At 36.8% G+C, this 14,003-nt stretch overlaps 1 protein-coding gene across 1 annotated transcript in view; it reads left to right on the forward strand.

The window, feature by feature from the left end:
* Nucleotides 1–214: 214 nt before the first annotated feature.
* LOC110443668 (nuclear pore complex protein Nup155-like) overlaps nt 215–14,003 on the forward strand; it is a 32,789-nt gene continuing 19,000 nt past the window's right edge. The window contains exons 1-19 of the mRNA XM_021488031.1: nt 215–383; nt 2,322–2,470; nt 2,622–2,759; nt 3,172–3,268; nt 3,417–3,487; nt 4,099–4,191; nt 4,653–4,813; nt 5,620–5,725; nt 6,240–6,313; nt 6,600–6,691; nt 9,252–9,349; nt 9,711–9,863; nt 10,568–10,668; nt 10,923–11,093; nt 11,455–11,565; nt 12,286–12,348; nt 12,566–12,668; nt 13,158–13,308; nt 13,567–13,633. Coding sequence (XP_021343706.1) covers nt 2,326–2,470; nt 2,622–2,759; nt 3,172–3,268; nt 3,417–3,487; nt 4,099–4,191; nt 4,653–4,813; nt 5,620–5,725; nt 6,240–6,313; nt 6,600–6,691; nt 9,252–9,349; nt 9,711–9,863; nt 10,568–10,668; nt 10,923–11,093; nt 11,455–11,565; nt 12,286–12,348; nt 12,566–12,668; nt 13,158–13,308; nt 13,567–13,633 — 1,995 coding nt within the window. The 5' untranslated portion in view covers nt 215–383; nt 2,322–2,325. The remainder of the gene's footprint in view (nt 384–2,321; nt 2,471–2,621; nt 2,760–3,171; nt 3,269–3,416; nt 3,488–4,098; nt 4,192–4,652; nt 4,814–5,619; nt 5,726–6,239; nt 6,314–6,599; nt 6,692–9,251; nt 9,350–9,710; nt 9,864–10,567; nt 10,669–10,922; nt 11,094–11,454; nt 11,566–12,285; nt 12,349–12,565; nt 12,669–13,157; nt 13,309–13,566; nt 13,634–14,003) is intronic.

Below are 14,003 nucleotides of genomic sequence, written 5' to 3' on the forward strand. Positions count from 1 at the left end.
TGTTACACATGAAAATAATTTACCCTGCCATTTTTCTGTTTAAACTTCCCCCGTTAATTTATTGCAAAATCTATACATAAAAGAATTTATCAAAGTTTACATAAAATTATTATGTTTGTGTTGATTCTACAGTCTGGGAACTTTTAGATATGATGCACATAATCCGGAATTTCTTTCCCCGTCTCCGCTCCCACGTCTAAACATTAGCCACTCCCCAGCAGAAAATAATGGCGGGCACCTCATGCAAACGTTAAACTGGCTCCTTACAGCTACACAGAGATTGTGTTGCTGTAACCTTATAAGTCAATGTTTGTACTGTAACAGTTAGTTAATTTATAAATAGACTGAAGAAAGAACTTCCCAAAGCTAGGAACTATTTTTACGTAAGTTTACATTGCTTTACTTTCACATTGTGACACATTGAGTTGTGGTCACTCCGTCCTTCTGTCTTTTGCTTTGTATTTTGAATGCACGATTCATGATGGAGCCAACGGATTAGTTATAGTGCCAAGTAACTAACTTAAATTTCCGATTAAAGTAGTAAATATAGTTTGATATCTCAATTGAGTACAGCCCCCTGGGGAGTCAGCCCCACCATTTGTACAATTTTTAATCACCACCACCTAGGGATGCTTCCAGTCAAATATGGTTGATATCCATTTCTCAGTTTACCGTTGACCTTTTGGGGGGGGGGGGAAACGCTGTACAATATGCCTTATCATGGCCAAGAAATCTGAGTCTGTAGTCTGTACTGTACCTATGTCGAATACAGTTTCCCCTAGATAAAAGTGCCTTATTTTTCCCAAAAATAAAAGGGAAATTTCTTTTATCATCTTGCTGACAATGGTTTGGTAGGACTGTCTTGAATGCTCTGAAAGTGAAAAACAAAAATAAGAGATTTACAAAATAATTTTACCAGGATGACAAAGTTCTTGTCATTACCTTGGTCATTACTCTCATCACATAAATAGTAATTGGTTGTGACTGACACTCTCATTCAGACTTGGAGCAACGGCTCTGTTAATAATATGTAGTTTTTGTTCTACCACACGAAACGCCTGCAGCTGTTTCATTATCGGGAAACTTTTTTCGGCATAATTTTGTAAAATGGTCCGAGATTGAAATTGGCAGGTTGTACCTTACAAATGAGATATATACTACACAATTGTAAATACAATTAAACTATTCATAAAAACATCTCGCCACCCACCTGTCGATAAGTTTGGTACCATCGGTCTATATATTAACAAGTTTGTAAAAACAATTATAATTCGTAAAAACAACTCGCAACTTACTTGTTGGTGAAAAAAGGAAACAGGAAATGGGTCGTCTTCCTTTCGACAGAGGATACAAAAGTCTTGAGCATTCTGAAAGACTTCAGTAACTTTTAATGTACGTAAAGATTCCGGGCGAGAATGGTTGAAATTGACGAAATCTGGGTCAAAATTGTAACCCGGCATGTGAAGTTGTTAGTACAGGTTTAAGGGCTTAAATTAAAGTCACTTGGCAGGTATGCTTATATACTCAATATTCAATATATCTTTAACAGAATCTAACCAAGGTCACTCTTCAAAGTGTTCCAGTCATCTTGGGTCCAACAATTGGACTGCAAAATAAATTTATATTAGCCATTGCTCCTATCATAGCAGTTGAGCTAAATGAAAATTTCTTTTCGTCCTTAACTGTTTTCAACTTAACTGGTACACTATATGATACTACCCGCGAAAATAATACATGTCATCCTCTAGTCTGTCCGATTATACAAGATTGGCATACATGTAATGATGTAGTACCAGGGTTCCTAGTCTATAATAACTTTACTATCTCCCTTTAAAAAAAGTTGATAGGGCGTCCAATAAAACAATTAAAAGGAGATAGTTATTTGGACTAACATGCAGGTCGCTATGAAGTCATTGTATTCGTACATTTGCTAGAAATTGAACTTGATACTGAATATTATAAAATGATAAGCTAATTACTACCCGGTAGTTCAGTGGTCTACAGATTAAAATATAGATAAATTCCTTGGCAAAGAGTTGATGATAAGTGATAGGTAGTATTCGCCAGTCTAATAAGAATTGAATTACCTTGGTTGCTCATGATCAGTTATTCAAGTTATTACAGGATTTAAATTTAGAACAAGTAATAAAAAATGTGTGTTAATATAAAAATCTCTATTGGCAAGTTCTTTTCATAGAACATTAAGTTAATTAATAATGAAGTTGAAAGCATTAATTATGTATATGAATTATAAATGTTGTTCTAATATGCTCACAGTCATTGGTAATGCTTAATTTCATTATTAATTTGTATATATCTAGGAGAATGGCTTCTTTCATGACCTCTGGGATGATGCCTCCACCAAGTCACCAGGATGTGATGGACAGTGCTGGACGTCTCCTAGACAATCATATGCAAGATGACAGAAGCTATCTCGACCTTTCAGATCAGCTTAAAGTTCCTGTTCATAGTAAGGAATTGAAAGTATTTACACAATTTGATAAAAGACTGTTTAAATTTCTATCAAACTTGTGTAAATCTTGGAAACTGACTTTGCAAAAATTAAATATTCATAAATTATTTTTCTACTTTGAAAAATATTTTTGCACATTTCGTTGTAGACCAGCCTTGTGTGAGTGGTTTGAATGAGTTGGACTACCCCAGTCTACCCGAAGCCAGAGTTGGACTGGAATGTCTGCCAGAGATCAGCAATGTTAAGCTGGTCCCTCTCCCTCCCGAACTCATGGAACAGTTTGGACGTATCCTTTCATTCATTATAGTGGACTGCATTATGTATAGTTACTGAGAAGTATTCAAGAGGTACATTATTATGAATACCGAAAGATACAGTTTTTCTGTTAGAATTAAAAATATAGATACAGTTACAAACAGTTAATCTAACTTACTAAGCTACCTGGCCAGTGGTAATTGCCTGGCCCAGTCTCTATAAGGGGAGGTTACTTAAGATTGAGAAACCAAAATGAAATTTTCTGAATTTTTGCATGCTGTGGGAAAAGGATCATTAAGGTTTTTTTTAATAAAAAGCAATGTTTGACCAATAGGTAGATTTAAGGTCATGAACAAAATCTTAGTATTAAGCATAAGTTCCCTATGATGAACTACTGGACATTGAAACAATTATGTATATTGTTATCCTTGATCGTGGTGAAGGGATGCAGTGTAACTGTATGATGGGCCTGTTTCCTGATGTGGAACGAGCCTGGCTGGCTATTGATAGCGACATCTTTGTCTGGCGATATGAAGATGGGTAAGTTGTCCGCTCATAATTACAAAAAATTCTTGCAAGCTTTACTTGATTTTAAGTTTGATAAATCTCCAAAAACTCTGGTAAGTTAACTGAAATATGCTAAGCAAAACATGCTTTAAATTTGTTCCCGTGTTTATTTTTCTTGCAGAAGTGACCTAGCTTATTTCGATGGACTGAGTGAAACTATCCTGAGTGTGGCATTAGTTAAACCTAAAGTTGGTGAGTAAGAAATGGAAATCAAACACTGGAACTTTGCTTGTACTATTGCTGACTGTACAGTTCATATAGAGGATTTATAAATGTTCTATATCGCAGTCCATGACTACATACAGATTTTTAATCAGGATGCTGTACTTTTTATATGCCCTTCAAATTTGACGGGAGTATTATTGTATGGCGTCGTCTGGCGTAAACTTTTGTTTGTCCGGCAATCTCCTCCTACATTTTTTGACAGATTTCTTTGAAACTTAGTAGGCTAAATAATCATGATATGTTGTTGTTTCCTTGAAAAGAATTTTGATTCGACAATTTTTGCAATGGTTATTGCCCTTTGTTCATTTTTAGTATTTTATTTTTTGTCCAGAGATTTTCTCCACATTTTTTGTAGCATGTCAGCTAACCACTCTTAGAATGATGCAGATCTTATTTCAATGTAAGAAAGTATATAACTCTATATGGCATTCAACGGGCGTATATTGTTCCGCTCTACACTACTCTTGTTTAATATATATATATACACAAGTGCCAAGTAATTGTGTGTCTGACAAATATGTACATATAATATACTCCACTAAGATTGAAACAGGGTTTTTCTGATTTTTTCGTTTCAGGGATTTTCCAGCCTCACATTCAGTACCTGTTGTGTCTGGCTACACATGTAGATATTGTCCTGCTGGGGGTCAGTTTTTCACAGCCCAGGGAAGGTTAGTATTAAAAATTAAATGTCATTGTTCAGTCTGATAAAAATGATTCACAATAAGGAAAGACTGTATATTTACTAAATTAAGTCTCCTCTTTGAGCGACGGAAGATATCTTTTTTTAGTACTGATTCCTCTGGTTAAGTGATTGTGATGAAAAAGGTTGCTATGCAATCATTTTTTGACTGTTAATATATCTCAATGCAGAGATAAACATTTTCGGCTTTTTGGCTGATTTCAGCATTTGTTTTAGAACTCTACTGTAATACAAACTTTAAATTTTTCCTTAAGAGACGATTAGTAAATTGAAATTTCAGCTTTTTTTGTTGGTAAGCCGTCTCATCACTGTTATAACATCTGACATGTACGCACCACCCAAACAGATTGTGCAATGTGCTGTAATTATGTCCCTGTGACCTTCACCTCAAGACTAGGAATCTGATTTTATGATATAATTTTATGACAGGCATGTCAGCTGAACTTGGGAATGGTGAGATGCACCTTCTGCCAGAACCACTGTTCTCCATTCCCACAGACAACACCTACATTATGAACATAATCGGGTCGGACAATGGCCGCATATTTATGGCTGGCAAGGATGGCTGTTTATATGAGCTGGCGTACCAGGTGAGATTATGGATGTATTTACAACATGTGGATACAGTATCTAGAAAGGTCCCTTAAACACAAGGGGATTCTCAGGAATTGCTCAAGTATATATTCATTTTCATCCTTATCTGAGCTTTTTCAGATATATAAGAATACCCATGTTAGTAGCAGGTCAGTGATGTATGCTGCAGTCATTTGTTGACTTCAGCGCAGAACAATAACCACATCTCACTCTGGACTCTGAACAGCCTCCATAGTTCAATTCCGTCTTTGCGTATTGCAGAGTTATCTCCTCTTGTGAGGTGATATTGATTGTTACATCATTGATTTGTGTAAGAAAATTACGTCGTTTTCTCAAAAATTGATGACGTTACTTTCATAAACAAATGACGTAACAATCAATACCTGCTCTCAAGAGCAGATAACTCTGCAATATGCAAAGACGGAATACTCTCTGTATGATACAATGTTATCTTGAGGCATGTGTTATTGTGTATTTGTTTCTAAGTGAATAACCATGATTGACATATTGCCATAACGTAAGTAGTTGTGAATATTTATGATCATAGTAAATTTCCTGTTTTTCTAGGTTTTTAAACTTCATCGACTCATACCATAACCGATCAAATCAATGTTCAGTTTGTGAACTTGTAATTTTGAAATGAGAAGTAATGAATATGGTTGCTGATCACATATATCGTTCCTTTTATTACATAAACAAAATAGAGACAAATGAAATTTTTGTTTATGAAGTGATGAACACAGCATCCTTAATGTGTATTGAAAAGTTTACAAATAAGGGATCTGTTGTGTGGACATTTCAGGCAGACGATGGATGGTTCAGTCGGAAGTGTCGTAAGATCAACCACTCGACCAGCACATTGTCCTTCCTCATACCATCCTTCCTCAACTTCTCCTTCAGTGAAGACGGTAAATGCCTTTAACACATCCACTTCTCAGTAACACAATTTTATTCTATTTGGCTAAATATCAACCATAAAATATTCTTCATGGCTCCACTCAAAGATTGATTAGGTAGTAAATTTTGTGTCTGATTTGTTATATAAAATATTAAAACATAAAAGCTTTGTCAGTGGTTTAGTTGGAAATCCACATTGTAAAGTTTACAAATATGTTTTATAAGTTGCTTATTGAAATTTTGATTTCAAGTTTTAAGGCTTGTCCATGTACTACAAACAGTGTTGGTTTTCCAAACAGAATGATTGGTAAATGTTTTTTAATTTCATTATAAAATTTCTGCAAAACAGAATTTTGAGACTGACATTTGTCTTTATCTTGTAGATATTTGAAACTACTGCACTATATCTCAACTGAATTTCCAAATGTTTGATTGAGAAACATCAAATCATTTTTCTGAATAAATTTTTGAAAATACCGTCATGTTTTCCGAACCTTTATATATTATATTACTGTATTTCCACAGATCCACTGGTACAACTCAGTCTTGATCAGTCTCGACACATCCTCTACGCACGGTCAGAGAAAGGAACAATACAGGTCAGTCTTAAATGTTTTCAATCTTTTGAAATATGTCTTTTATCTAAAAGTACAATTCTGTTGTCAAATACTGGTAGCTGCAAAAAAAACCAAAAAGGGTAAGGACTTCATAAAGTATCCCTTTTAGTATGTATTTTTAATTCTTGATTTTAAGGTTATTGTAACATGTTGGTGTTGAGCATGCTGGTAAGTAGCATGAAACATGAGTCTATAAAAATGAATTAATGTATGCCTTACTTAATATATCTTTCCACTGATATAAATGATGGCCATGTGTGTTGTGTAGGTGTTTGACCTGGGTCAGGATGGTAACAGTATGGGGAAAGTAACAGCAATCCCTCAACAGACCATAGTACACAACGCATGGCAAATAGCAAGGTAAGGCTAGACATACCTCAACAGACTATAGTACACAACGCATGGCAAATAGCAAAGTAAGGTCAGTCATACCTCAACAGACCATAGTACACAACGCATGGCAAATAGCAAGGTAAGGGCAGTCATACCTCAACAGACCATAATACACAACGCATGGCAAATAGCAAGGTAAGGCTAGACATAGTTCTACAGACCATAGTACACAACGCATGGCAAATAGCAAGGTAAGGTTAGACATAGCTCTACAGACCATAGTACACAACGCATTGCAAATAGCAAGGTAAGGTCAGACATACCTCAACAGACCATAGTTCACAGCACATGGCAAATAGCAAGGTAATGTCAGTTATACCTCAACAGACCATAGTTCACAGCACATGGCAAATAGCAAGGTAAGGGCAGTCATAACTCAACAGACCATAATACACAAAGCATGGCAAATAGCAAGGTAAGGGCAGTCATACCTCAACAGACCATAATACTCAACGCATGGCAAATAGCAAGATAAGGCTAGACATAGTTCAACAGACCATAGTTCACAACACATGGCAAATAGCAAAGTAAGGTCAGTCATACCTCAACAGACTATAGTTCACAACACATGGCAAATAGCAAGGTAAGGTCAGTCATACCTCAACAGTCCATAGTTCACAACAAATGGCAAATAGCAAGGTAAGGTCAGTCATTCCTCAACAGACTATAGTTCACAACACATGGCAAATAGCAAGGTAAGGTCAGTCATGCCTCAACAGACTATAGTACACAACACATGGCAAATAGCAAGGTAAGGCTAGACATACCTCAACAGACTATAGTACACAACGCATGGCAAGTAGCAAGGTAAGGCTAGACATAGTTCAACATACCATAGTACACAATGCATGGCAAATAGCAAGGTAAGGTCAGTCATTCCTCAACAGACTATAGTTCACAACACATGGCATATAGCAAGGTAAGGTCAGTCATACCTCAACAGACCATATAGTACACAACACATGGCAAATAGCAAGGTAAGGCTAGACATACCTCAACAGACTATAGTACACAACGCATGGCAAGTAGCAAGGTAAGGCTAGACATAGTTCAACAGCCCATAGTTCACAACACATGGCAAATAGCAAGGTAAGGCTAGACATAGTTCAACATACCATAGTACACAATGCATGGCAAATAGCAAGGTAAGGTCAGTCATACCTCAACAGTCCATAGTTCACAACACATGGCAAATAGCAAAGTAAGGTCAGTCATACCTCAACAGACCATTGTTCACAACGCATGACAAATAGCAAGGTAAGGTCAGTCATACCTCAACAGCCCATAGTTCACAACACATGGCAAATAGCAAAGGAAGGTCAGTCATACCTCAACAGACTATAGTTCACAACACATGGCAAATAGCAAGGTAAGGCTAGACATAGCTCAACAGACCATAGTTCACAACACATGGCAAATAGCAAGGTAAGGTCAGTCATACCTCAACAGACCATTGTTCACAACGCATGACAAATAGCAAGGTAAGGTCAGTCATACATCAACAGACCATAGTTCACAACGCATGACAAATAGCAAAGTAAGGTCAGTCATACCTCAACTGACCATAGTTCACAACGCATGACAAATAGCAAAGTAAGGTCAGACATACCTCAACTGACCATAGTTCACAACGCATGGCAAATAGCAAGGTAAGGTCAGTCATACCTCAACAGACCATAGTACACATCGCATGGCAAATAGCAAGGTAAGGCTAGACATAGTTCAACAGACTATAGTACACAACGCATGGCAAATAGCAAGGTAAGGCTAGACATACCTCAACAGACTATAGTACACAACGCATGACAAATAGCAAGGTAAGGTCAGTCATACCTCAACAGACCATAGTACACATCGCATGGCAAATAGCAAGGTAAGGTCAGTCATGCTTCAACATACCATAGTTCACAACACATGGCAAATAGCAAGGTAAGGTCAGTCATACCTCAACAGACCATAGTTCTCAACGCATGGCAAATAGCAAGGTAAGGTCAGTCATACCTCAACAGGCCATACTTCACAACGCATGGCAAATAGCAAGGTCAGGTCAGTCATACCTCAACAGACCATAGTACAAAACGCATGGCAAATAGCAAGGTAAGGCTAGACATAGTTCAACAGACCATAGTACACAATGCATGGCAAATAGCATGGTAAGGTCAGTCATACATCAACAGACTATAGTACACAACGCATGGCAAATAGCAAGGTAAGGTCAGTCATACCTCAACAGACCATAGTGCACAATGCATGGCAAATCTAAATAACTGTTAAGGAACATCAAGTATATATAAGTTACTTTGTATTAACATATTATGTAAATTCTGTATAGAAACATATCTACAATAGGAGAATATAGTATATCACTAATCAAGATAACTATATAGGATAATAGGATATGTACCTTAGTTAATGCATAGGAAAATACAGTGTATCTAAATTACAGTATTGGAAGTTTTGATTGTTTCTAAATTACTGTTCACTGTGATGATAGTATTATAAGTGTTTGTGTCCTGTTCTGTTCCAGGACAATAGAGAGGTCTAACTTCAAACCACTTGTTCACATCAGTGCGATAACACGACACGAATCTGCGAACATACACTTAGTGGCAGTCACTCAGTCAGGTACGTACAGACTTTAACTAGGATGCATATGGTAGGAAACATTTTCTGCAATTAACAATGTATGTGTTGGACTTTGTCAACATGGATTTTTCTGACACTTTCCTTTCCTTGTGATTTGGAAACCTGAAAGGAATCTTCATGTTTGATTCTGTGAGATCCGTTGCTAAGTTAACAGGACATGAAATTATTTGGACAGACAATTATATTTAAGACAAACACAACTTTTGACCATTTATTATATATCTGAAAATCAAATATGCATATTACGATCCTAATCCTCCATTTTCATAACATTTTCTTAAAGCAGAAATTGGTTATCAGTTTTATGTACAAGTTTCACATCTTATTGATACTGTTTTAGGTGCACGTCTGTATTTCTCCACCAACAACTTTGGTAACAACAAAGGACGCCCCTGCATGCTGACACTAGTTCATGTACGTCTACCACCAGGCTTCTCGGCAACTGCAGGCATCCAGAAACCGACCAATATTCACACGGCCTATCATAAAAATGGTAATGTACTATTTTCTCTGGTGAAGTGCCTTTTATTCGAGTGCGGGTGTTAGTAACTGTTGTGTCAATCTGTTCTCGAGAGGACTATAAGTTAGCGCTCTGTTTGTTCGTCAGTCCGCCACTATGTCAAGAGCATACCTCGTATACTGTTTCACCTACAATTGCCAAATTTGGTGTGCAAGTACATTTTGGGATGGTGGAATGTCACATATTAAAATATGATCTTGTGCCCCACTATATAAAGTGTGTATAGACATGGCCTATATTCTCCGTACATCAATATATCGCCTACAATTGCCAAATTTGTATGTGACTACCTCATGGGATAGGGAAGTGTTGCATCTCATATCCATGCCCTGCCATATATACAAAGTTAGCATTCTTTGCCCATTTCATATACCGAAGGTGTCAAGATTTTGGGACTGCACAATTTCTTGCAATACTTTGCCAAGTTGCTCATCTATTGATAAAATGCAAAAGGAAGATACTGCCTGTTTATCAAATGGTATATATGATCATGTCAACACATCTTTAGACCTGTTGGTGTTATAAATGTTTTCTTTTTAGTAAGCTCAGATTATCATTCTCCTTGTAAATTGATTTCATGTGGGCAATAGATAGAATCATTTTGTTTTCCCTATCACATACAATAAAAAATTTCATATTGTAATTAAGTAATTTGTCGATGTATATTTGGGGTTCAGGCTCGTTACTGCTGGTGTCGTCCCAGTCTGAGGAGAGTGATGCCATGTGGACCATCAGTGGGGACTCCTTCCCCTTCCAGAGCCAGCTCATGGAGGCACAGGTAAGATTGTCTTAACAGTATTGGCGTTTCAAAAATAGAAAACCTTCAAACTTTCAAGCGTCAATATTATGATAGGCTTAGAGAATATTACCCAAAAAAGTATGTACGGAAATCATTTTTTCATGAAAATGGAATTATTGTCTACTACTACTGATATTTTTTTGATATTTGTTTTAAGCATCTTATTATAATTTTCATCTTGAATTAAAGAAATTTTTTGTTCTTCATGTACACATTGCTTTTCTTCCTGGCAGACGACAATCCCTATTAATGGTAGGACGTGGGCCGTATGTGAGATTCCCTCGCCTGCTTTAGAACCTGGTGTATTCAGACAAGCCAGACCTGGCACCCTGAAAGCAGATCCACCTGCAGTAGTCACACAGCATACTGAGCTTCCGCGGAGGTTTGTCCTCCTTACAGCACAGGTACACACTGTCGTGTAGCAATATGTTGTTTCCATCTAAGTTTGGAAAAAAAAGGAAATAATTTACATATCAACTTTGAAAGCAGCAATACTGAGGATTTGAACAATTCTTTAATGAGTATTACTATTTGACTGAACATACCTGATCGTTAAAATGAATCGCAGCACTAACCAGGTGCTGTTCAGGTCTACTATGCGTTAGGAAGCAGTTTTATTGTATTTCCTTCCAAAATTGTAGTTTTGCAAGCATTTAAACAAATCTGAATTTATGGCTAATCAGATCATTTCCATGTAGTTGCAGTTTTAATACCAACATGTATTAGCCGTTACGTTATAATTGTTATAATGGTATTTATTTTCAGGGGAGCCACATCCTCAGTAAGTTACGACCAGTGGATCAGCTGAGGCAGCTCTTGATTGACTGCCAGGGACCAGATGCAGAGGAAGTAAAAGGGTTCTTCAGGCTTCACAGGGTAAACTTTATGTTTTACCTATATCTAATTACCCTGCATGGTTCAATTACTGTTACAGGACCAGAAAGGGATCAGTGCTCTGTTAAATTAGAAAATAGTACAGAAAAGGTTGCTTCATACATTGGTGTAATCTATGTTGTAATATATTTAGTTGTCTATTTTGATTAGTTCATGCAGTAATTCCCAAAACTGTTTACTGGGAAACTTTTGATAGTGAAATATTCCCCCCTTCATCAGTTACACATATGTTCACCCAACATGTTAATTTTGCCCTACACTATGGAAATATTTCCCCTTCACTGTTCAGTTCATATTTGCACAGCGTTAAATCTCCCCTTAACTGGTAAAATCCATATCTACCAAGTGTTAAGTCTCTCATCACAGTGAAAAGGCTCCCTTCATTGTTAAAATCTATATTTGCCTAGTGCTAATTTCTCTCATCATAGTGGAAATACTAAGCTGTCATGATGAATTTTCCCTTCCTGAAGAGAGTGAAAGTAGCCAAAATATGTTCACATACCGTAAATAGTCGTGTATTGTATGCACTCGAGTATAATGAGCAGGTACTTTTTGGGTGAATTTGTTTTCTTGAGACTAATTTTCTGAATAAAATGTCAACCTGGACTGATAGCACCAACCTGGTACGTCACTAATGAAGGTAAACTCAATGAGCACATTCGCCCAGGTAAGTTTGATTGACAAGTGCCCCTGATGTTGTAGATTGAACAAGCCTGTGCTACCTGTCTGATCCTGGCCTGTTCCCGCCTTGCAGCTGACCAACCAGTAAGTCAACTGTCATTATTTTAGAGAAGTTCTTTTGGACTAATTAATTTTCAATTAAAAGAAAAAATCCACTATTCTCATACAGTTATGATAGATACTGAAAACTGTCTCAAAGACTTCACCATAGAATGTTTTGATTAGTGCTCATTTCAGTTGGATACAAATATTTTCTTTTTCCTTGAAGTCTCAAAGGAATAACTGGTTATTTGTATTGTAGATTGCAAACTGGGCCACGATGGCTTTCTTTATGTATGGTGGTGAGGCTCAGTATAACTTCGGGATGGATCGGTCCCTAATGGCCAGCAATATCGGCCCCTCTGGTGAGTGTTACATCACAGACGGCCACTGAACGAGTACTTCAGGGCCTGTATTCAAGAACCCGTTCTCAAGCTCAAGCATAGATTTTGTGCTCATGCCAACTTTCTTGTAACTCACTTAAATCATGTCAAATTATCAAAAATTATCAAAAAGTCAAATATAAACATTTTTAAAACAGTATTTAGCTCAAGTCTCTTCAAATTTTTCCCCAGGTTGTTTACAAAATAAGATTTCATTATTAATTTATAAACGGAACAAGAATTAGTATACGGCTTGAGCACAAAATCCATACTTGAGCATGGGAACAGTTTCATGAATATGGGCCCTGAACATTTTTGATACTGTTATCTTTTCTGAAGTGTATTTTGCTAAAATTCATAAGCAATATAAAAAATTGAAAAGAGTTGTAAATAGTTAAGCTGTTTTCAAGATCTGTAATAGAACAATCTAGTTAACAGAAATTAGATGAGGAAAGTTATTGGTTTTAATAGGAATGCACCCTACCGTGACCTCTACACCAGCCCCAGGGATGGGCCATGGCTACTTCCATCCATCCCTCACCCAGGGGCCAACCATGAGCCAAGAAGTCATCTTTTCTGGCAAGCACAATGGCATCTGCCTCTATCTATCAAGGATCCTGAGGTAAATCACACATGGATATTTTAGGTCCCAGTAATAACATTCAAATGTGTTTACTATGTTTTGCTATAGAATATGTACCGTAAGTGATCAATCGTTTCTAATATAAAATATTTATTATTTATTTACAAATATCTGACTAAAAGTCATTGAAATATTTATGAGACTATTTAAATAGATCCACACTTATAGATAAATGATGGCAAGTGTTTGAATTAAGAAAAGTCTAGACTAATTTGTGTTTTGTGGTGTTTTCGTTAGGTGTATATGGGAAAATGCCGTTGCTACTGACTTTCCCTACACTACTCCTCAGGGGGTTCTTAACTATGTAAGTATGCATGTTTAAAGTTTAAAGTTTTCAACTCTTCTTTCTTATGTTCTTATGCAAAGAATTTGCAACACTTTTAGTTCAGCGCTATATATGGATAATACTTGCTCAACGATTCAGCTAGGATTGCTCTGCTGAATTCATGTTGCGAATGCTGAATTTAAGCTACGTCTAACCATTTAGCGACAAGGTTACACATCAGATTAAGAAGAATTGGAGCATACAGCTGGAGCTGCCATTTCGGCGCTAACAGCTAGCATTCAACAATTTTAGCAGTGCCCAACCACATACTCATTTATAGCGGAGTAGACTGGAACAAGCGGAGTAAAGTATCTTTGAGCAAGATACAACATAACGCTGTGTCGTGACT

Source organism: Mizuhopecten yessoensis, unplaced genomic scaffold (genome assembly GCF_002113885.1).
Source record: "Mizuhopecten yessoensis strain PY_sf001 unplaced genomic scaffold, ASM211388v2 scaffold716357, whole genome shotgun sequence".
In the NCBI taxonomy this organism is placed as follows: Eukaryota; Metazoa; Mollusca; class Bivalvia; order Pectinida; family Pectinidae; genus Mizuhopecten; species Mizuhopecten yessoensis.